Source organism: Dromiciops gliroides, chromosome 1 (assembly GCF_019393635.1).
Source record: "Dromiciops gliroides isolate mDroGli1 chromosome 1, mDroGli1.pri, whole genome shotgun sequence".
Lineage (NCBI taxonomy): Eukaryota > Metazoa > Chordata > Mammalia > Microbiotheria > Microbiotheriidae > Dromiciops > Dromiciops gliroides.
The window spans coordinates 248,831,694-248,855,004 of NC_057861.1; the positions used below are offsets into that span (position 1 = coordinate 248,831,694).

A 23,311-nucleotide genomic window follows, 5' to 3' on the forward strand; every position below is an offset into this window, starting at 1 on the left:
GTGAGCTCTTCCCAGTGCATTCCCTAACCTCGGCTTATCGGCCTGGCCCGAAGCGCCATTATCTCCCAGAAGGGTAGGACACACCTGAGCCGAACCACGCACCTTGGAGCTAGGAGAGCGCCCCCAGGGAGCTCACCGGCAGCGCCGCAGGAAAAGGGGGCGGTGCCGCCGCTAGCCTCTAGGGCGAGGAGGGCCTGGGAGGGACCTGCCCCGGGGCGGAGCGGGGCTGGGGGTGGGGGTAAGGGACTGGACTGAACGAGTCGGAACCGGACAGCCGGCCCGGACGCAGGATCCAGCTGGAGAGGACTCGGCTATGGCTGCGCTCCCCGTGCAGGGAGCCTGGAGGCTGAGCGCGCTGCTGCTCCTGGTGAGTTGGGGTCCCCCAGGGGTTTTCTCGGGCTGGTGCACGCCCAGGTCTGCGCCTTGGGCGCAGGGATGGGGAGCCGCGCCCCGGACCGGTTACCTCCAGTCTAGATTAAGCTTGTTAACTACCTTGCTTGATTGATTAATAACTTGCTGGAGCCCGCTGCTCGCTAGTTTACTCTATGCGCCCCGGAGGCTGGCTAAAGACTGGGGCGAGATCGTATCTCCGGGAGTGCCCGGGCTGCTCAAAAACTGATTTTCCTGGGCAGGAAAGTGGGAGTCGGGGCTTGTCTGAGCCTCTCCTTGTTCTCTCTTCCCGCCACACCCAGCCCCGGAGCTTCTTAATGCAGGCTTCAGGAGCCCGGGCAGCGCTACACCTGGGCATGCAGACGGAAGCGAGTTTGGTTCTCCTTTTTTTTTTTTTTTTTTAAATTTACCGGGGCCGGGGGATGGGGGGTGAGGGGGTGGGGGGTGGGGAGTGGGGAGTTAAGGCAGTTATCAACCGCCGAGTCCGGTCCCTATCCTTGAGATGCATAAAGGAAGCAGCTCCCTGTCCCGGAGCTTCATAAAGCAAGCCTTTACCCGAGGCTGTCCACGCCCAAGCAAAGTCGGCCGGGTGGAGGACTGGGGCTAAAGCCAAGTAATTTGATTTCAATCCACTCAACGAGCATTTATTAAGTTCCTACTGTGTTCCAGACACTTCTAGATACTGGGGGGGGGGGGGGCGGCGGAGGGCAAAAAGACAAAAGGAAACAAACTCCGCCTTCTCCCTTCTTTCAAGGGCGATAAAAGCCTGTTCAGACACGGTTAATAAAAACTTTTATAATTTTAAAATTGTGTTTCCTTCATATCTCAAGAAAGAACAGAGCAAACAAAAATTCTTGGTAATCTATAAAGATAGTAAACATTGCAACAGTAATTGAACACAGAGCCTAGGACTTTTTTGATGTTTCATATTTCTTAGTTACTACTAAATAAGAATTTACATTCTACAATTAGGATACAAATAACTTGGTTTTCATAAATTTGTTTTTAAATTTTTTTCCTTCTCAAAACAGTGATCATGGAAAACCCTGAGAACTGCGTATGCTGGTTACCTATATCATTTTTTTAAAACAGGAATCGCTGGTAATGCCATTATCCCCTTGGGCCTCTCCTAGCACTTTGCTGCCCTCTCCATATGTTGTTGTTGTTTTTTTGTTCTCGGTATTTTGTTTGTGTTATCTTTCTACTATATAATGTAACCTGTTTTGTATCTTCCTCATTGAACCCCTAGGAAAGTGCTCATTTTAAGGTCAAAGAAAAACAACACTCTACACAGTGAATACTTAGGCTAGGATTTTTCTTGTTGACTTGGTTCAGTCATGTTGGTGACCTTCTTTGGGGTTTCTTGGCAAAGATACTGGAGCGGTTCGACATTTCTTTCTATAACTCATTTTGCAGATGAGGAAACTGAGGCAAACAGGGTTAAGTGACTTGCCCAGGGTCACACAGCTGATAAGTGTCTGAGGTCACATTTGAACTCAGGAAGATGTCTTCCCAACTCCAGGCCTGGCACTCTATCCATTACACACCACCTAGCTTCCCCCCTATTCTAGGATTAAGGGTACTTTAATCTGGTGTCCTATTAACCTGTATTTACACACACACACACACATGTGATTTCAATATAATTGGTTTCCTTTGTAATCCTATGTATTTTATGTACTAAAAGTATTATCCTGAGAAGGAAGGAGTCTATACTTCACCAGACTGTTGGAGGCACATTACTCACATCTCCAACCCCACCCCAAGAATCCCTGGCCTGGGTGGTCCATGATTCTTAAACTTAGTTTTCATTCTTAAAATTGGACTTGTCTCTCCAAAAAATACTGTTTAAGAGTAAAATATAGAGATAAGTTTTTTAGACTGTAAGCCCCTTAAGGTCAAACTCATTTCTTGTCTTTGTTGTTTGTCCTTCATTCTTGAAGAGGACCATGACATCAAGGTGATGTCATGACATGCACTGAATTGGATTTAAGGGAGGGAGGGCTGTACAAAGTCATCATCTGTTGTCCAGGTTGACAGGAGATGGCCCAGGATGTTTGACAATTGGGGTTAAGAGACTTGCCCAGTCACACAGTTACTAAGTGTCTGAGGTGAGATTTGAACCTCAGATCTTCCCAACTTCAGGGCCAGTGCTCTATCCATTGCACCACCTAGCTGCTCCTGACACATATTAGACACTAATTGAATAACTGTTTATTGATTGAGTCTGGCCAAAATAGTCCATTTGGTTTTTACTGTAAAAAATTTATGCATTTTGTACTTAGGGAAAATGGTTTTTAAAAATTATAAAATATTTTTGCCTGTTTTGTTCAAATAATTTTAGCCAGAAATACATGACTATTAGTGTGGGAAAGGATGTTTCCTTTTCAAGGATTCTCTGGCCTCATACAGGGGTAGCCAAAAAGATGAAAGATACTCAACTCCAAGTGACTGCAAATATTTGTTTCAGTTAGTTTTGGTAAATAATAAAACTAAATCATTGTTGAGTCATTTCCAGCTCTTCATGAATCCATTTGGAGTTTTCTTGGAAAAGATACTGGAGTTATTTGACATTTCCTCTTCCAGTTTATTTACAGATGAAGAAACTGAGGCAAACAGGGTTAAGTGACTTACCCAGGGTCACACCAGGTAGTAAGTGTCTAAGGGCAGATTTGAATTCAGGAAGATGAGTCTTCCTGACTCCAGAGCCAGTGCTCTTTCCAGTACACCACCTAGCTGCCCTAAACTAAATCAGCATTGCTTTATTATATGTTGGTAAAATAATTTTTGATCCATTGCTTCCAAATGAATGGTGCATAGCTTTCATAAACAACTTCATATTTATTTCTGAAGTAATATGTTTATGTTATATCAACTTACAAAAATCTATCTTTAGGGGAAAAACAATGAAATCAACTCCTACTGTCATGTGATTTAAATTAAATATGCTTGACTGGAATTGTGAACAATTATCCTCTAAATCTCTCGCTGTGTCTCCCTCTCCTCTCCTCTCCTCTCTCTCTCTCTCTCTCTCTCTCTCTCTCTCTCTCTCTCTCTCTCTCTCTGTCTCTCTCTGTCTCTCTGTCTCTCTCTCTCTCTCTCTCTCTCTCTCTCTCTCTCTCTCTCTCTCTCTGTCTCTCTCTCTCTCTAGCCTTGAATCACCCAAGCAGTGGCCTGAATTTTTCACTAGTTTTTTCTTGCATTATCCAAACAATTCATCAACCATCCATTTTACCTGTCATAAAGCCCTTGCACATTCAGACACTTATTAAAACCTTTCATATCTTAAGAAAAAAAATAAAGCAAATGAAAGTTCTTAGTCATTTATAAAGATAATAAGCATAGAGACTAATAGGTGAACATGGTACCTAGGACATTTTTTATATTTAATGATTAGTTACTACTAAATAAGAAACTATTTGATAGTGAACTTATTCAGGGCTTGGGATGAGTCTGCCAAAGGGAAAGTATAGCCCAGAGGAAAAAACGAATACTCAATTTGACATATTTTTCACTTTAGCAATTCAAGCTTTTCCATTTTTATTGAACTCTTTAACTGTGGGAGTTTTAATATGTCGTTTAAAGATGTGTAATCACACAGCTAAATTATTTTTTTTTTCTGGGGCAGTGGGGGTTAAGTGACTTGCCTAGGGTCACACAACTAGTAAGTATCAAGTGTCTGAGGCCGGATTTGAACTCAGGTACTCCTGAATCCAGGGCCAGTGTGTTATCCACTGTGCCACCTAGCTGCACCCCTAAATTCTTACTATGCACTGGGGATACAAAGAAATTGGGGAGGAGGGAATTCCCTGCTCTCAGTGGGGGAATGGAAAATTATGTTGGTTTCCCATACTTAAAAATATCACCACTCATATAATTACAGATTTAGAGTATGAAAGGATCTTAGTACTTACTCTACCTTCTTTTTACAGCTGAGTAAACTGAGGCCCAGAGAGTTCAATGACTTGCCCAAGTGAAAACTGGTAGCAAGTAGTTGAGCTGAGATTTGAAAGTAGGACCTCTGATTTTTAGTCCAGAGCTCTTTGCACTGAATACACTGCCTCCCCATTAAGTTTTTAAGTGATAAAGTAAGCCAAGACTCTAGATTTTTTTTTAGGCAAGATTAACTAGTTCCTATATTTTCACATAATATACTTAATAACCAAAATATAACCTGTGGAAAAGAATGCTTAACTAAATATCACTGTCTGATGTCCAGGTACTAGCAAACCTAGCTAAAAACCAAGAAGTTTATCTCCTTTCAGTTTGGCCTTATCAGTGATGAATTCTTTAGATTAAAAATGATGTTTCAATAAAGCAGAAGAGGTTTTAGTAAGTAATCATAGTAAACATAATATACAAAAGGAAATCTCACCAATTATCATTTAAGCTAAATTTCAAGGTTGTGAAATTGCCCACTTTCTCTATATATGTATATATATATATATACACATATGTATATAAATACATATACACACAAAATTATATGTAAATTCCAGTCCTCAAACTCCTGCTGAAATATCTCATAAAGAAAGTAAAAACTAAATCTTTGGCTAGAAGGATGTTCCCAATGACTGATAAAGGTTTGTCCTCAATATCTTCAACATGAAAATGCCTGTTTAAAATTTAGTGTACAAAAACTGTCTCATAATGAATAAAAAAATATTTGATTTCACTAATAATAATTGCTGGCATTTTATGGCACTTTGAGGATGGTAAAGTAGTTTATCCTCAAAACAACCCTGGGAGATAAGTGGATTATCCCCATTTCACAGATAGGAGGCAACTGAGGCTGACTAAGTGACTTGCTCCAAGTGCTACTAAGTGCCTGAACTCAAATTTGAACTCAGCTCTCCTTGACCCTAGGACCAGCACTCTATCTACTATGCTGCCATCAGTTTTTTTATCTCTAAACATTAACATTGTTATACACCCTAAAATGATGGCTCATTGGAGATAAATATAATTTAATTTAACTTACAAATGCATCCTTAATCATTTGTTCATAAGATCATAGATTTCTAGGTGGTAGGGATCTTAGAGGCCATAAAGCCAAACTCCCTTATTTTACATAGTTAGTCTTTCTGCTTCCAGGCCCCAGTCCAAAATTCTTTCATCTACCTGTGGGTTTATAATCAGAAAGAATGCTTATTTTGTTTTATTTTTTTTAAGATAATACTAACTTGGTATGGCTCTAGTGCTTTTTTGATGACAAACATAGATTACATAAAACATAAAAGTTTCTTTCAATAGAATGAGAACCAAGATGTATGTTCAATTGTAAAAACAAGTTGGTAAAGAGTATTACTTTTAGTAGTTTCCAAACGTTTTTTTAAATGTATTGCCACATTTCATTGAAAATTAATACCATTCTTTTGGGGGCAGCTAGATGGCGCAGTGGATAGAGCACTGGTGCTGGATTCAGGAGGACCTGAGTTCAAATCCACTTCAGACACTTGATACTGACTAGCTGTGTGACCCTAGGCAAGTCACTTAACCCCAATTGCCCCACAAAAAAAAAAATTAATAACATTCTTTTGTTTGTTTTGTTTTTTAGTGAGGCAGTTGGGGTTAAGTGACTTGCCCAGGGTCACACAGCTAGTAAGTGTCAAGTGTCTGAAGCTAGATTTGAACTCAGGTCCTCCTGAATTCAGGGCCAGTGCTCTATCCACTGCACCACCTAGCTGCCCCAATAACATTTTGTAACATAGTATGACAAGCTAGTTATACATATTTTTATATATCTTAGGTTTAAAAATGGTTCATTCTGGCAGCATGGTGAAACCAACATAGAACACAATTTTCAGTATTTCTTTTTGTTTTGTTTTGTTTTTGCGGGGCAGTGGGGGTTAAGTGACTTGCCCAGGGTCACACAGCTAGTAAGTGTTAAGTGTCTGAGGCCGGATTTGAATTCTGGTACTCCTGAATCCAGGGCCAGCACTTTAACCACTTCACCATCTAGCTGCCCCCAATTTTCAGTATTTCTGATAAAATTGAAGGAGGTGTCCTCCTATTTACTGACATCAAAAATGAATTAGGGAATCATTTCAACTCTTGGGTTATAATTGAGCTTATTTTAAATGAACAGAACTGGATCCTCTGAAACCCAAGGGTTGTTGAGTTTAAATCAGGGTGCTTTCATCCTGGGGACCTAGAAGCTGGTTGGAGGATTAGAATATGAGTATATAGAAAGGTAAGTAGCAATAACATAAAGGTGGAAGCAGGGCTCAAGATGGGACTGATTTTTCAATTTTGCCAAGGGCCCTGGCTTCCCCTTTTGCATGGAGGCCACAAAATCTGGCTTCCACCAGTTCTTCTTACTCTTACAAATCCGAGCTAATCTTTACAGTCTTTCCAATTCAGCACAGTAGCCTCCTATATGATCGCTTTATTTCCCTTCTCTCACCAGAAGGAGAAGAAAAGGGAAGACTATTGGTCAAATACAGATAAAATACCCCGCAAAGAGAGCTCTTTGAAAGGGGGGAGGAAGCACATAAACATACACTGAACAAATAATCTGAATAATACGGATTATCATGTTTCTCTGCTTTTCTTCCTCCCTCTTATCATAGAGATTTCCCAGTTGTTTTCAGAACAAGCAGCCTGAGAATTCAGAGGGTCTACTATCTTCAATTTGGGGGATAATTTTGCTAGAATGCTGTATGTTATAATTTCTCTGCATTAAAAAAACCCACTAAATTCACTTGTTATCCATCATCTCATGAGAGTAATTCAGAAAAAAAAAAATCCAAATTAACATATGTTTAGTCAGGTTTGAAAATAATAGTATTCAAATATAAATTGATCTACGTTGTTGGGAGGTCAGGGAGGGAGAAGTTAGTTCTTTAATAGGAAGCCCTATATCTGTCTACATTTTAGTAAATTACCAAAAATGGCTTCTAATTAGAATAAAATACATTATCCTGGTCACACTAAACATGACACCAGCAAATATATTTCTTTGGAAGAAAGTGCACATATAATAAGTACTTTGAGGTGTATTTGGCTAGAGCCAATGTTGCTTATTACTTAAAACCAGTATTTCTCCATTTCATAGATATCAGGACAACACTCAGGCTGCCAGACTTTCACCCCTTGCCTGCTTTTCCATATATGCATTTTCTTTTTTGTTGGGTGTGTGTGTGTGTGTGTGTGTGTGTGTGTGTGTGTGTGTGTTTTGTTTTTTTGGTGAGGTAATTGGGGTTAAGTGACTTGCCCAGGGTCACACAGCTAATTAGTGATAAGTGTCTGACGCAGAATTTGAACTCAGGTCCTCCTGACTCCAGGGCCAGTGCTCTCTATCCACTGTGCCACCTAGCTGCCTCCATTAATGCATTTTCTTAGTGATTATTCTTACTCATCCTACTTTTAGTACCTTGCTCATCACTGAAAATATCCTTGTAGCCTACTATTCCCCACAAGTACTTCTCTAACCTTGGAGAGTTTGAATCAGTGTGCAGAATTATAAAAGCATAGATTGAAAGCAGAAAAGGACTTTAGAGGTCACTTAATCCAACCCTCCTCGTTTTACAGAGGAAGAAGCTGAGATGAGACCCGCAGAGTTGAGGCAACTTGCTCAGCATAAGTGCCAGAGATAGGATTATTTTGGTTTTGCTTAACTTCATATTTGTTTCCCATATTCTTTTAAATTCCTCAGATTCCTCATTTCATACTGTGATGATCTTGTTATATTAATATGCCACAATTTGTTCGTCCATTCCTTAATCATTGGATACATACAAACCAGGTCTTTAAAAGTTGTTAATAAGACCTTTCGTTTGTGTAGCTCTTTATAGTTTATAGGACAGGAAAGAAGGAAGCAAGCATTTATGAAGTGCTTACTCTGTGCCCAGCACTGTGCCAAAGCCTTTACAAATATATTTCGCTGCTTCAGTTTGTATCCCTGAGCATACAGATGCAATGAGTTTACCTTTTAACCAGAATTCATTCAATCTCCTTGTCTTTTTCTTATATGAGTATATACCCATGAGTTTTATATGTTATTCAACAAGCCCTGCAGTTAATTTTTTTTTTAAGTTCTGAGTTCCAAATTCTATCCCTCCTTTGTTCCCTCCCCTCCCCACTCCCTGAGGGAGTAAGTAATCAGATATAGGTTATATATGTGAAATTATGAAAAACAATACCATATTAGTCATTTTGTACCCCAAAATTCGAATACGAGGAAAAAATGAAAGAATGTGGAAAAATAGCTTGCTTCAGTCTGTGTTCAATCAAAATCAGTTCTTTCTTTGGAGGTGGATAGTATGCTTCATCATTAGTCCTTTGGAATTGTCTTGGATCATTGTATTGCTGAGAATAGTTAAGTAATTCACAGTTCTACATCAAACAATTTTGCTGTCACTGTGCACAGTGTTCTCTTGGTGCTGCTCACCTCACTATACATTAGTTTATATGTCTTTCCAGGCTTTTCTGAAGTCATCCTGCTTGTCATTTCTTATAGCACAACAGTATTCCATCACCATCATGTACCACAGCTTGTTTAGCCATTCCCCAATTGATGGGCATTCCTTTGATTTCCAATTCTTAGCCACCACAAAAAGAGCTGCTATAAATATTTTTGTACAAATAGGTCTTTTTCTCTTTTGGGGGATGTCTTTGAAATACAAACCTAGCAGTGGTTTTTCTGGATCAAGGGGCATGCACAGATCTATAGCCCTTTGGGCATAGTTCCAAATTGCTCTCCAGAATGGTTGGATCTTTTCACAGCTCCACCAAGAGTGGATTAGTGTCCCAGTTTTCCCACATCCCCTCCAAAGATTTTCAAAAAAAGAAAAAAAACCTAAGATTGTTCAGGCCTGCTGCAGTCTGTTCTGCACTGATTCCTTTGGTAGCTCACCTCTTTCAGACTACTATAGACACCCTGGAAGACTGTCTTTTCCTAAAATGACTTCCTTCTGGCCTAGAGGCAACATCAGATCATTTTTAACTCCTGAGGTCATTCCCTAATGATGACAATACAATTCCAAAAACACCATAATTCCTAAAATAGAGTCAGAGGAGAGTAATAATTTTTTAAATCATGTACAGAAGCAGCAAACTGTTGAACTTCCTTTTTTCTTTGTTTGGTTGTTTTGGCTTTTGTACTAAATTCATTATAACCGAAAAGGTTTACAAGTGAGCTGACCATGCTCTTTTCTGTCCCAGATGAAATAACATCCCTTAATAGCTGAAAGGAGAAAGAAAAGCACGCGAAATTAATCTAGATTGATGGAATAGCTTATTGTGATTGCCCTAGTATGGAACTGACTTAGAAGAGAACAAGTTTTCATAAAAGCTACAGAAATTCCTTCCTTCCTTCTAGTTCCTGAAAGTTACTGAATCACTTCATTATTCCTATTATACAGGGTAGACCAGAAGTGGTTTCAATATCTAATAATTCCTTCTTTTTTTGCTTTTAATTTACCATATCATCATATGTAGAAGTGATCTTATATTACATGTGAAAAATCAAATCTCATAAATGGTGAAAAATAAAGAAAAATAATTTTCAAAAAGTAATTAAAACAATGTGACTTTTGGTCCACCCTGTACTTCTCTTCTTTTAGAGGTTATTTTTTTGTTTTGTTTTGTTTTGCTTTTTGTTTGTTTTTCTGGAGGGATAGTGGTAAACATGGCACATTGAGAGCAGGGACTTATTTTTATATCCACCAGAACTCCTTGCATATAGTAGGTGCCCTAAAAATATTTTATTCAATCAAACTAGCTGACTAAAATGGTCTTTAATACCCCCTGAAGCCTTAATAATTTTAATAGCCAATATTTATTTAAAATTTTTCAGGAATAATGATTGATCTTGTGATTTAATTGGTATAACTAACTTCAGGGCAAAGGAATTCCTTTGACCAGTGCAGACTGACACTATCTCTGCAATTTACAGTCTGGGAGAGTTGCCAAGAACACTGAGAAATTAAGGACTTGTCTTGGATCATACAACCAGAATCTATCATTGACAGGACTTCAGTCCAGACCTTCCCAGTGTCAAGGCTAGCTCCATATCCACTACACTTTGCTGTGTCCGTTTAAAACTTTTACAATTAATAAAACAAACTGAAGCATTATTCCTCAAAATTAATAAAAATTGTAAAACCACTAAAGATTAGTACTTCTTGTTTTACTAAATTAATTTATGGCCAGACCTTTCAATGGTGTGTTTTTGTTTGTTTTAGACTTAAATGCATTTTAGCAATAATGCATTTTTGTGGGTATTTACTGAACAGTAAAAAATACAAATCAACTAAGATGTTACCCAGGTAATCCATTAAGAATCTTCATTTATTGTCCACCTGACTTTAAAGAGAACCTGTATCTTAGGTAGACTGTACTTCATAATAATTTCCAAGGGAATCAGTAGAGATGTGGTTAATATTTTCATAGGCGGTGGCCTGTCCTAACAAGGAATAGTCCTTGACATAAAAATTTTATGACTCAATCATTTAGTAACCATTTCTTACTCTTTCAGGGTGGTAACTACAGGTACAACAAACCACATTTCAGCCCACAGGTACAAAAGGGTGACTCCATTGTGTTGGTTAGTAGCTTAGAACTTGGGAGTTAACTGAAATGTTTGCTGAGAGTCTTGTTCAGAGTTGGGAAATTTCTATTTTCTGATAAGCAGAAAAGTTGTACTTGACTTTATATATACTATCATTTATAGATATGTGTGTGTGTCTAAGCTACAGGAATCTATCTAAGCCTTATCTTTTTCCACTTTGTTTGCCCTAGGGTGCCTTGCCTATGAGTTAGTCCTCAGAAATTGTTTGTTGAATTATTCAATGAGAAAAGACATAGTAACTCAATAGATCCTTTATAGATATCCAAGAAATTAATGATAAAACAGAAAACCCTTTGTTTTATTTTATCATAATTACTGTTAGGTTTTTGTTCAGTATTTTGTTCCTAATGTCTCCATAACTTAGTTTGGTTATAATTTGATTGGAATATGCTCATTATTCTGAGGATACTTAGTGAATATTCAGCAGAGAACCTTGTCTCATATCTCCCTGAGACATTTCACAGTTTTTTCTTCTCCCTTAATCTATATTTCCAGATCTCTTGCCATCATCCATTTTCTCTTCTTTTAATGAAGAGGTAGCCTCCCTCTTCAATAAGGCTAACTCTTCTACTTGTGCCCTTGATCCCTACTTTCCTATGTCCTGTAGAACTTTGCACCAATAATCATGTCCAACCCTCTCTAAGTTTTAATCTCTCCCTGTCTATTGAACTCCTTCTCTGCTGCCTGTAAACAAGCCCAAGCCCCCATCCTTTAAAATTCGACTCTACCATACCCTCATTTGATCCCATGATCCCCTCAAGCTCTCTTCCTATATCTTTCCTACCTTTCAGAGCCTAAAGCCTCTCAAATGGCATCCTGTTCAAGACTCGGGTTCAGAAGACAAGGAACCAGGAAAGAAAAAAATAAAAAGGCACAAGAAAAACAACTGAAACGTGCCTTACAGTGCTCATTTTGTTCTTTGTAGAATATCTTAATCTGTCATATCCAAAGCACAAAATAAAATTACCTACATTAATAGTGCCAAAAAAAAGGACCAAAATAAGCCAGTGACCTTGGTTTAGTCCTTCCGTTGGCTATTTAGTTTCAGGTCAAGTCAACAAGCATTTCTGAAGCACTTGCTGTGTACCAGATGCTGTGCTAAGCACTTACTGTGTGCCAGACAGTAAGTACTAAGTACTGGGGATACATTGAAAAGCAGAAACTGCCCCTGCATCCAAGGAGCTCACATTTCAGACAGGGAAACCACATGTAACCACCATGTACATACAAGATATGTGTAAGTAAACCAATGGCAATCCCAGACATAAGGTGCTAGGGGGCAGTGGGAGGTGGGAAGGGGTAAGAAGGAAGAAGAAAGGCTGTTTGCAGAAAGTATCATTTGAACAGAGTCTTGAAGGAAGCCAGAGAAACCAGGAGGTGCAGATGAGAAGGGAGATCATTCCAGGTATGGAGATTCTGTTCTGTTCCCTGGGGTTAAAACCCTAAAGCACAGGTACCACTATTTAAAGGGGTTCAGATAGACAGTGGCTGGATCATTGCAAAGCCATCACACCTTATGGAAATATAATGAATGGTTTATGCTCTGCATAGCTTCGCAGATGCATAAGGCCTCGGCAGTCCGTTTTTAAAATGTTTATTGATATTTATTTTTACATGACCTTTCATTTACAAAGGTCTTCTTTTTCCTCCATGCTCTACTTTTTAAAAATAGAGATGAGGCAGTTCAGCAAAACTAACCAACAAGCAAATCCCATAGTCCCCCACCTAGAACAAAAAGATGGAGGTCTCCAAGTATGGTCATTATAATTATATGTGTGTGTGTGATTATATATTAGATAATATACAGTTATACGGTGCCCAGTTCTGTTATTTTGTTCATTCCAATTCTATTTTATGGTCACTGTATGTACTATTTACCTGACTCTTCCACATAGGAACAGCTAGATGGTGCAGTGGATAGAGTGTTAGGTCTGAAGTTAAGAAGATCTTAGTTCTAATCCTGCTGCAGATATTAGCTGTGTGTCCCTGGGCAAGTCACTTAACCCCCTGCCTCAGTAAAGTGGGGATAAATAATAATTGCACCTACCTCGCAGAGTTATTGTGAGGATCTATTGAGATAATAATTATACAACACTTAGTGTAGTGCTAGGCACATTGTAAGTGCTATATAAATGTTAGTTATATCATCATTTACTTTATTCTGCATCAGTTCATGCTTCCCATGCCTGTCTCGATTCTTCACATGTATCTTTTTGTGAGAGAGTAATATTCCAACGTGTATGTACCACATTTTGCTTAGCTATTCTCTGATCGATAAACATTTGTTTCTAGTTCTCTGCTACTACAAAAAATCCTGTTATAAATATTTGATGTATAGGAGACCTTTTCTTTGGGATAGTACATTTTTTAGTGGGTATTTCCTCAATCCAGGAAGAGGAATTGGAAAACACTCCGTTTTCAGGTGTGTGTTTTTTTTAATAGTGTTGTTACTGATATAAGGTCAAGTAGGACGAAGCCAACCACAAGTAGACTCTCCATTTGTTAGTAAAGAGCTAAATGTTTTATTTTAATTACAAAAAAAGAAAGAGACTTTAAAAATGACCTCTGCCACCAAGGATTTCAATCTCTCCTTAGCTACTGGCACTGTTTTCCTGCCACCTACAAATAAGCTCTGGTCTCCTCCAACCTTAAAATAAAAATCTTACTTTGACCCTGTCATCTAGTCCTATATCTTTCTTCCCTTTTTCTGCCAAACCTCTTGAAACATTATACTAATTATCTTCACTGCTTCACCACTCATTCTCAGTCCAGCTTCTGACACCCTCAATTTGCTGAAAATGTTCTCTCCACATTTCTTCTCCTGCTGAACCTCTTGACAGCTTTTGATGTTGTTGACAATCCCCTTCCTTTCATATATGCCCCTTTTCTTGCTCCCTCTACTGGTTGCCTTCCTCCTTTTCTGACCTGTCCTCAGTCTCCCTTGCTGTATCATTTTCCATCTTCTATTTATCTAAGTATCTGTATCTTCTGACTCTATCTTGGGCCCTATTTCTGCATCTCTCTCCCTTGGTAATATCTTTTCCCACAGGTTCAATTGCTGTCTCTATGCAGGCTGTTCTGAGCAATCCATCTTGACATCAAGACCTAAATCTTCTCTTGAACTGTAGTCTTAACACCACAGCTACCCGTCAAATATTGGATGATAGTTTTGGAGTTGGGGAAGACTTCAGAGGACGTCTACTCCAAACCCTTCGGGTTTTTTTAGCTGAGGAAATTGAGGCCCATGGAGATTTAATGACTTGACCAACATCATAGAGTCTGTAAGCATTGCAGGCAGTATTTGAACCCAGATCCTCTGAATTCAGAGTCAGTGTTCTTTTCCCCAAACCATGCTGCCTCATGTTTCCACCTGAATGTTTGTCTACCTCCAAAAGTTAACATGTCCAAGATGGAATCCACCATCTTCCCTTCAATTCCCCCTCCCACTTCTAAACTTCCTTATTTCTGTTGAGGTTAGTGCCTTTCATTCACCGAAATTTATTCAATCTCTTGTCCCTAATCACATCCATTCACTTGCCAAATCTTATTGATCCTACCTCCATATTCCATCAGTTCCTTTCCTCTTCTTTTTACTCATCCAACCACTACGGTAGTTCAACCCATTATCATCTCTCACTGGAGCTGCTAATTGGTCTCCCTGATTCCAGTCTCTCCCTACTCTGATCCATCCTCCATACAGCAGCCAAAGTATTCTTCCTAAGGCACAGGTCTGTCACTTCCTTGGTCAGACACCTTCAGGTACTTTTCCTTCGCCTTTAGGAAAAAGTACTGAGTTGTTTTTCAGTCGTTTGAGACTCTTCATGACCCTATTTGGGGGGTTTTCTTGCCAGTGATACAGAAATAGTTTGGCATTTCCTTCTCCAGCTCATTTTACAGATAAGGAAACCAAGGTAAACAGGGTTAAGTGTCTTTCCCAATGTCACACAGCTAGTGTCTGAAGCTCGGTTTGAATTCAGGTCCTCCTGACTCCAGGCCTGGCACTCTATCCACAGCATCACCTTGTTACCCCTAAAACACTGAGACCTCCCACTTAAAGGCTTCCACAACATGCCTTCAGTCTACCTTTAGAATGGTATTTCACATTACTTCCCTCTGGGAACTCCACCCACATTCCATCCAGACTGGGCTTACTCACTCTTCCACATACCATTCTATATATTGCCTCCATATATTCACACATCCTCTTCATCTCTACCTCTCTGAATCTTTATCTCCTTTCAAGACAACTCAAGGGTCACTTCTTCCACGAAGACCTTTTTGATTCATCTTAGTTGTGCTGTATCTCTATAAAATTTACAAACATTTATTTATCCGTATGCATTTTTGCAGTCTCTCATTGGTGAAATGTAAACTTCTTGAAGACTAGAACAAGTTTTTAATTTTTTTTACCCCCAGTACTTTGTACATAAAAAGTATTTAATTTTGAATTGACTTGAATCTTACCTCTCATGTGTCTCCAAAAGTGTTGAGAGAATTTTCACTCCCATGCCTGATTGCCCCAGAACAGATTTGTTTAAAAGTCAAGGTGGTTAGAAGTGCTGACCAGAACATCAATATTACTATCTTTTGTCTTTCATTATGTGATCAAGATAAAAGACAAATGATAAACAACCCAGGTTCATTGTAGCTCAGGGCTAACAGGTGATTGGAATACTGCATTCCAGGAATTGAACCTTATATTATGATTAAGTAGGTGGTTCCCCCCCTTCAAAAAAAAAAAAAAAGTTGGTTTTTTGCCTAAAGTAGCTATATTTTCTTGAGGCAAATCAGGACTCATTGGGTTTCTAGTAATGGTTCCAGAAGGTCCCAGACAATATTTGAAACACAGTGGTTGGTACCCTATGGTGGTGTTGTGCCAATGTACCTGAGTTTACTAGGGCTGCAGAATGTTCTGCTAGATTCAGGCTGAGACACATCAACAGAAAGTCAGAACCAGCTATTTCTTCTGAAGTTCCCCTCTCTCTGAACAAAGGAGGCTTTTAACAGCTTGGATCATGTTTTTTACAAAGTTGTTTAAACTTTTACATAGTCCTATGCCTATTTTTTCCCCTTAACTTGGCAAGTTATCTAGCCATTATCAAACAAGAGGCATAGATCATATTTCAGTAGTTTAAAAAATAATGGGGGGGGGGGCAGCTAGATGGTGCAGTGGATAGAGCACCGGCCCTGGATTCAGGAGTACCTGAGTTCAAATCCGGCCTCAGACACTTAACACTTAACTAGCTGTGTGACCCTGGGCAAGTCACTTAACCCCAATTGCCTTACTAAAAAAATTAAATTTAATTAAATTTAAAAAATAATGATTGGGGGCAGCTAGGTGGTGCAATGGATAAAGCAGCAGCCCTGGATTCAGGAGTACCTGAGTTCAAATCCGGCCTCAGACACTTGACACTTACTAGCTATGTGACCCTGGGCAAGTCACTTAACCCCCATTGCCCTGCAAAAAACAAACAAAACCAAAAAAATAATGATTAAAGATTACGTGTGTAGGAAAAAGAGATAACTTTTTTTAAAAATTCAAAACCTTGGAGCAGCTAGGTGGCGTAGTGGATAAAGCACTGACCCTGGATTCAAGAGAAGCTGAGTTCAAATGCAGCCTCAGACACTTGACACTTACTTGCTGTGTGACCCTGGGCAAGTCACTTAACCCCCATTGCCCGGGGGGGGGGGGGGATAATCAATTAATTGATTAAAATTAAAATTCAAAACATTTCCAAGGTGGAAGAGTACTTTAAATACAAGAACTTTTAGGCAGATGCCCTCTATACTGTTCTACTTCCAACTAATATTAGGGAAACTGCTTTTCTTGAGGTCTCAGTGAACAGAAGGCAAACCTCTTAAATGGCATTTTTTGCATAGGTTCTTAGAGTTACTTAAATTGCTGAAAATACTGCCCAAAAGGGCATTATCATAGATTTTTATTACTTGTTAATTCTCCTTATATTATCAGGTATTAAATGTGGACCCATGAAGCTATTTGAATAAAGTTAATTTTGATTTTGTGAAAATGGTTGGAGTTCTAAAAATGCATTGTATTACAGTGGGTAGAATGTTGGATTTATATTCTGGAAGTCCAGGGTTCAGATTCTGCCTCAGATTCTTATATCCCCAAGACTGGAATGCCCTCCCTCTTCCTCTCTGCCTCCAGGATTCCCTGACTTCCTTCAAGGCTCAATTAGAGTTCTACCTTCTACAGAAAGTCTTTCCTATCCTCCTTAATCTTAGTGCCTTCCCTCTGAGACTACCCCACTCTGCGCTTCTGTCCTCTCTCTCTCTCTGTTTGACTGGTTCCTCCCAGAACCAATTCAGTGTCTTAAAAATCAGGTTTTTCTTGCAAAAACTTTTAGCAAAGTTTAAACTTTTTCCTGTTAGCAAACCTATGACTTAAGTCTACACAGTAATCCTGGGCAGGTGGCCATCCAGTCTTTACTTGTATACTTTCACTGATGGGGAACTCATTATCCCAGAAAAACAACTATACTCCCTTTCATGACAACCTGTCATAAACTTTGAAAAAATAAGCGTGCCTCACTAATTCTGTTCTCCAACTAACTTTCTGACATGGTTTTGGTATAGTGGCAGTGGAGTCCAGAGAACTGGGTTCAAATCCTTCCTCTGATAGTTACTGTGTGACCTTAAGAAAGCCATGGGGGCAGCTTGGTGGTACAGTGGCTAAAGCACCAGCCCTGGATTCAGGAGGACCTGAGTTCAAATCTGGCCTCAGACACTTGACACTTACTAGCTGTGTGACCCTGGGCAAGTCACTTAACCCTCATTGTCCCACCCCCACCCCCCCAAAAAAGCCATTTAACCTCCAGGGCTTTAGTTACCTCTTCTGTAAAGTGAGAGGGTTGGAACAGAATGCCCCGCTGAGGTCTTTTCTGGGTCTAAATCTCTGATCCCGTGACCATTGTGGCTTCCTCCTACAGTACAGCAAAGGTCTGGACACAGGACTCCAGGAAGTATCTAACAGGAGGCTGAAATGTAGGCATGGACCTTAATGATGACAGAATTTGGTGATTCTTTGGATATTGGGGGTGGGGGAGGAGGGGTAGTCAAGAATGATGCTGGGTTGGGGCAGCTAGGTGACACAGTAGATGGAGTACCGGCCCTGGAATCAGGAGTACCTGGGTTCAAATCAGGCCTCAGACACTTAACAGTTACTAGCTGTGTGACCCTGGGAAGTCACTTAACCCCAATTGCCTCACTAAAAAAAAAAAAAAAAAAGAATGATGCTGGGTTTGCCAGAATCTCAACCTGAGTGGCTAGAAAAAAATGTTAAATGGCATTTAACAGAGATAACAATGTCAAGAAGAAGGTTTTTTTTTTCTGGCAGAGGGGAGGTATTTGGTTTTCAATGTATTTCTTTTGAGTTTCCCCTCAGGAGTCAAGTGGAGTTTAGAAAAGGCCATTGGGATTAGCAGTTAGGTGACCATTTGGAGACTCAGAATTAGGATATGATTATGAAAAGAAGAGCAAAACATAAAGGAGCAGTGGAGTGCTATTCTAGGGTGTGAGTAAGACCGTCTGGTGTCCAAGCTGGGTTTGAGAGATGACTAACACCAGAGGAAGACTTGTGATCAGGGCAGTTAGACAAAGATCAGGTTCAGTAAGGGAGAGAAGGGAGTAGGATAGATGGGAGGTAATAGAAGGAAAGAAGGGAGGGGTGAGCATTGTTTTGACCTTACTCTCATCTGATTTGGCTCGAAGAGGGAATAACATACACACTCAATTGGGTATAGGATTTTATCTTACTCTATAGGGAAGTAAAAGGGGAAAGAAAAGGGTGGGATGCTGATAAAAGGGAGGGTAGACTGAGGGAGGTGGTGGCCAGAAACAAAACAACTAGTGAGAAGGGACAGAGGGAAAGGGAAAGTACAGACAAGGAGGAAAAATAGGTTGCAGGGAAATATGAAGTTAGTAATCAAACTGTGACTTTGAATGGGATGAACTCCCGCATAAAATGGAAGCAGAGAGCAGAGTGGATTAAAAAACAGAATCCTATAATATATTGTTTACAAGAATCACATTTGAAGCAGAGATACACACAGAGTAAAAGTAAAAGGCTAGAGCAGAATATATTACGCTTCAGCTGAAGTAAAAAAGGCAGGCGTAGAAATCCTTATCTCAGACGAAGCAAAAGCAAAAATTGACCTAATTAAAAGAGATAAGGAAGGAAACTACATCTTGCTAAAAGGTACCATAGACAATGAAGTAACATCAATACTAAACATGTATGCTCCAAGTGGTACAGCATCCAAATTCTTAGAGAAGTTAAGTGAGTTACAGGAAGAAATAGATAGCAAAACTATATTAGTGGGGTACCTCAACCTCCCTCTCTTAGAACTATATAAATATAACCACAAAATTAATAAGAAAGAAATTAAGGAGATGAATAGAATTTTAGAAAAATTAAATATGATAGACCTCTGGGGAAAACTGAATGGGGACCTTTTTCTCAGCAGTACATGGCAAAGTACCCAAAAATTAAACATGTAATTAGGGCATAAAACCCTCACAGTCAAATGCAGAAAGGCAGAATAGTAAAGGTATTCTTTTTAGATCATGATACAATAAAAATTATGTGTAATAAAGGGCCATGGAAAAATAGACCAGAAATTAATTGAAAACTAAATAATCTCATCCTATAGAATGAGTGGGTTAAACAACAAATCATAGAAACATGCAAGAGAGTGACAATAATGAGACAACATACCAAAACTTATGGGATGCAGCCAAAGCAGTTCTTAGGGGAAATTTTATATCTCTAAATTCCTAAATGAATAAATTAGAGAAAGAGGACATCAATGAATTGGGCATGCAACTAGAAAAGGGGGGAAAAAGAATAGATGAGAGGTAAATAGGTAAATAGGAGGTAAATAAATAGTCAGGGAAGGGAAGTGGATTAATAACAAATTATAACATGCTCAAGGGGAGACAAAAATGAAGGACGTGGATGTAGGGAGGTCAGAAATTGTGAGGCTAGGGTGCCAGATAAGATAGATTTGGTTCTAGGTTAGATTGGTTCCTGGTGATTTTTTGTTTGTTTGTTGGTGAAAAGGAAATGCCTACAGGGTGTAAGGATGAATATCAGGATGGTGAGATGGAGGGGAAGGGGAAAGGGGAAAGGAGGAAAAGAACTCACATTTTTTAGGCATTTTGGAGCTTTATGGATTTAGTTTCCATATGGCCCTGGAACTCTTCCTCCCCTACTGAAGCTAGGCCAACAACCTACGGTTAGAGAGCTGGGATCCAAATCCAGAGTTTTCACATCCATCAAAAATTGAGACCATTGGGACACATAGCACAGGAAGCTAGGTGACTGGAGCTCTGGATCTGAAGTCAAGAAGACCCGAGTTCAAATCCAGATGCAAACGTTTACTAGCTGTTTGACCCTGAACAAAAGACTGAATTTCTGTCAGCCTTCGTTTTCTCATCTGTAAAATAAGGATAATAATAGCACCTACCTCCAAAAGTTGTTGTGAAGATAAATGAGATGATATGTGTAAAGAGCTTTGCAACCCTTAAAACACTATACAAATGCAAGCTATTAAAGAAATGGGCATACATTGCTTGTTGTCATAGGGCTGGAATAAGCCTCTGTTGCCATAAATGAAAGGTTACATGATAAATCATTTATCCACTACATCTCTGTTGTTCTTTGTGCCTCTGAATCCTGAACAAATAAGTTTCATAAAGATTTATCACTGTCTGTAGCTGTTACCATGAATAAGGAAGACTGTTCCATCCATCCTCATAGCAAAACTATGAAGAAAGAACTAGTAATGACCTTTCAGGAACAGACCCCGAAAAGGCTATTTAGTGCCTGCCATTTGATTGTCAAAGTTTGCACCTTCTGATCAAATACAGTCTTGATTCTGGAAAAGAGCTGAGGTGCCAAACAGAGTTAATCACAATATTTTTGTCTACTGCCTGCAACAAGGACCTCCAAAGAAATGAGGAAAACAGTCATAGATTTAGGACTGGTGGGGACCTCATAAATCACTAGACCAGCCAGTCCTTTCAGTTTACAAATGGTGAAACTGAGGCCTAGAGAAGTTAAGTGATTTGCTCAAAAAAAGATGGCCAGTATGGTCAGTCACGTCCTCTGGCTCCAAACCCAGCCTTCCTTCTGTACCACACAGTAAGGAGGCTGTTAGCCAAAAAAGAATTAATTTTCAGAGGCCTTGATGATAACTGATTTTAAATGGCAGCCAAAGTGGAATAGTAGATAGAGCACTTGGAATCATGAAGACCCGAATTTAAATTCCACCTTAAACACTCACTGTGTGACATCGAACAAGTTAACTTAAATTGTTGAAACCTCAATTTCCCATCTGTTAAATGGGAATAATGATAGCATCTGTTCAGTTGTTTCAGTCGTGTCTAAGCTCTGCAGTTTCCTTGGCAGAGATACTGGTATGGTTCAACAATTCCTTGTCCAGCTCTTTTATAGATGAGGAAACTGAGGCAAACAAGGTTATGTGACTTGCCCAAGGTCACACCGCTAGTAAGTGTCTGAGGCCGTATTTGAACTCCAGTCTTCCTGACTCTAGGCCTGGCATTCTATGCACTGCACCACCTAGCTGCTCAGTAATAGCATGCACTTCACAGAATTGTAAGGATCAAAAGGTAAAGCCTTTTAGAAACTTTAAAAAGCTAAATAGATGTTAACTATTTTTATTTGAAGAACCTTAGATTTACTTGTCCTTTTAATTCAGAGATGCTTAGATGAAAGAAACGGGTAGGTAAGTTCTTCTCCACATTATTCATCCCATCTAACACTTCTGTTAATTTTCCAAATATAGAACAGCTTGACTTGTGGTAGGCTAGCGAAAAGAAGTCAGCAGGGGAAGGAAATATTAGAAGTTTTAAAATATAGGGTTAGTATAATCAGAGAGGCCTCATGATGATACATTGGATAGAAGGCTACATATGAGAGACATCCCAGCTCTCCTGCTTACTTATCTAAATGACCTTGATCGTGCTAGGTTTTCAGGGAAAGATAAAAAGTTCAGGTTTGTGCAGTGTTGCCAGAACTACAAGTGCATCATGGGATCATAGGTTTAGAACTGAAAAGTACTTTAAAGCAACGCTTCTTAAACTGTGGGTTGCAGCCCTGTATGGGGTCGAGTAACTGGATATGGGGGTTGCATAAAACTTGGTAACAGTAAAAGGTTATATATACCTATATACCCAGGGTCATATAAAAATTTCTTGGGCAAAAAGGGGTTGCCAGTGGAAAAAATTTAAGAAGCCCTGCTTTAAAGGTCATTGAGTCCAAACTTCTCATTTTATTGATGAAGTGAGGTAACTTACCCAGTGTAACACAGCTAATAAGCCTCTGAAACAAAAGTTCCAAACAGGTCTTTGTGAAATCAAGTCCAGCATGCTATATATTACACCGTGCCAGGGATAGTCAGCAAGCTATTAGCAATATGAATCTTTGACTTGTAAAGCATCTGGGTTAAAGGTAAGATCTAGGAGTTATTCACCTAAGAATGAGATTATCAAGTGAGACTATTTTGAGAAGAGAATTTAGGAAAGAGACTTGGGAATCACAAGAAAGATGTGCCAATTAAGAATGTAGAATAGGAGCAGAACAAGGTTGGAGGTAGGAGAAATAACTCAGTTAGTAGTAGTTTATTCACAAAAACCCAGTGGAATAGATGAAACCACTTTTAGCAGAATATAGAAGGTCAGCTGAAGAAGAATATTAGAAAGCACTATAGTATCTTTGCCAAGAAAACCCCATGGACAGTATGGTCCACAGGATCGTGAATAATTGGACATAACTGAACAGCAGCAGTAACAAGGGGAGTTTAAGTGATATGCCCAGTTTTGAACATAGGTCTTTCCTTATTCTAGGTACAAAGGTATTTCCACTATGCCACAGTACTTTTCCTGTGCTCCTAAAATGTCCCAAAAGACCAAAAAATTTCCAAAGGAAGGGGATAGCCCACAGTTCCAAAGCCAATATCCTTTTTTCAACATTCATCCTTGGGATTTAGGAGGCCACTGTTGACCTTAAAGAAAGCCAAGTTCTCTACTACTTTGTGATCAAAGCAAAAGTTAGATAGCAAGGATTTAAAAGAGTGGGCATTATAGATAGTTAAGTTGAGAGCACTCAAGAAGTTTGGTCTTCAAATGAAGTCAAGAACTTTTTGTGATAACTGGAAACCAAGTCGATGTCCACTGATAGGGGAAAAGTGACATAAATTGTGATACGTAAATGTAATGAAATACTGTTGTTCAGTCGTGTTTGACTCTTCATGACCCCATAGACCAAACTGATTATTGAGTTTTCTTGGCAAAGATACTGGAGTT

At 39.3% G+C, this 23,311-nt stretch overlaps 1 protein-coding gene across 1 annotated transcript in view; it reads left to right on the top strand.

Annotated features, from left to right (window-relative positions):
* Nucleotides 1-246: 246 nt before the first annotated feature.
* The window catches only part of DSG2 (desmoglein 2), a 39,467-nt gene continuing 16,402 nt past the window's right edge, over nt 247-23,311 (top strand). Inside the window, exon 1 of the mRNA XM_043996913.1 lies at nt 247-367. Coding sequence (XP_043852848.1) covers nt 314-367 — 54 coding nt within the window. The 5' untranslated portion in view covers nt 247-313. The remainder of the gene's footprint in view (nt 368-23,311) is intronic.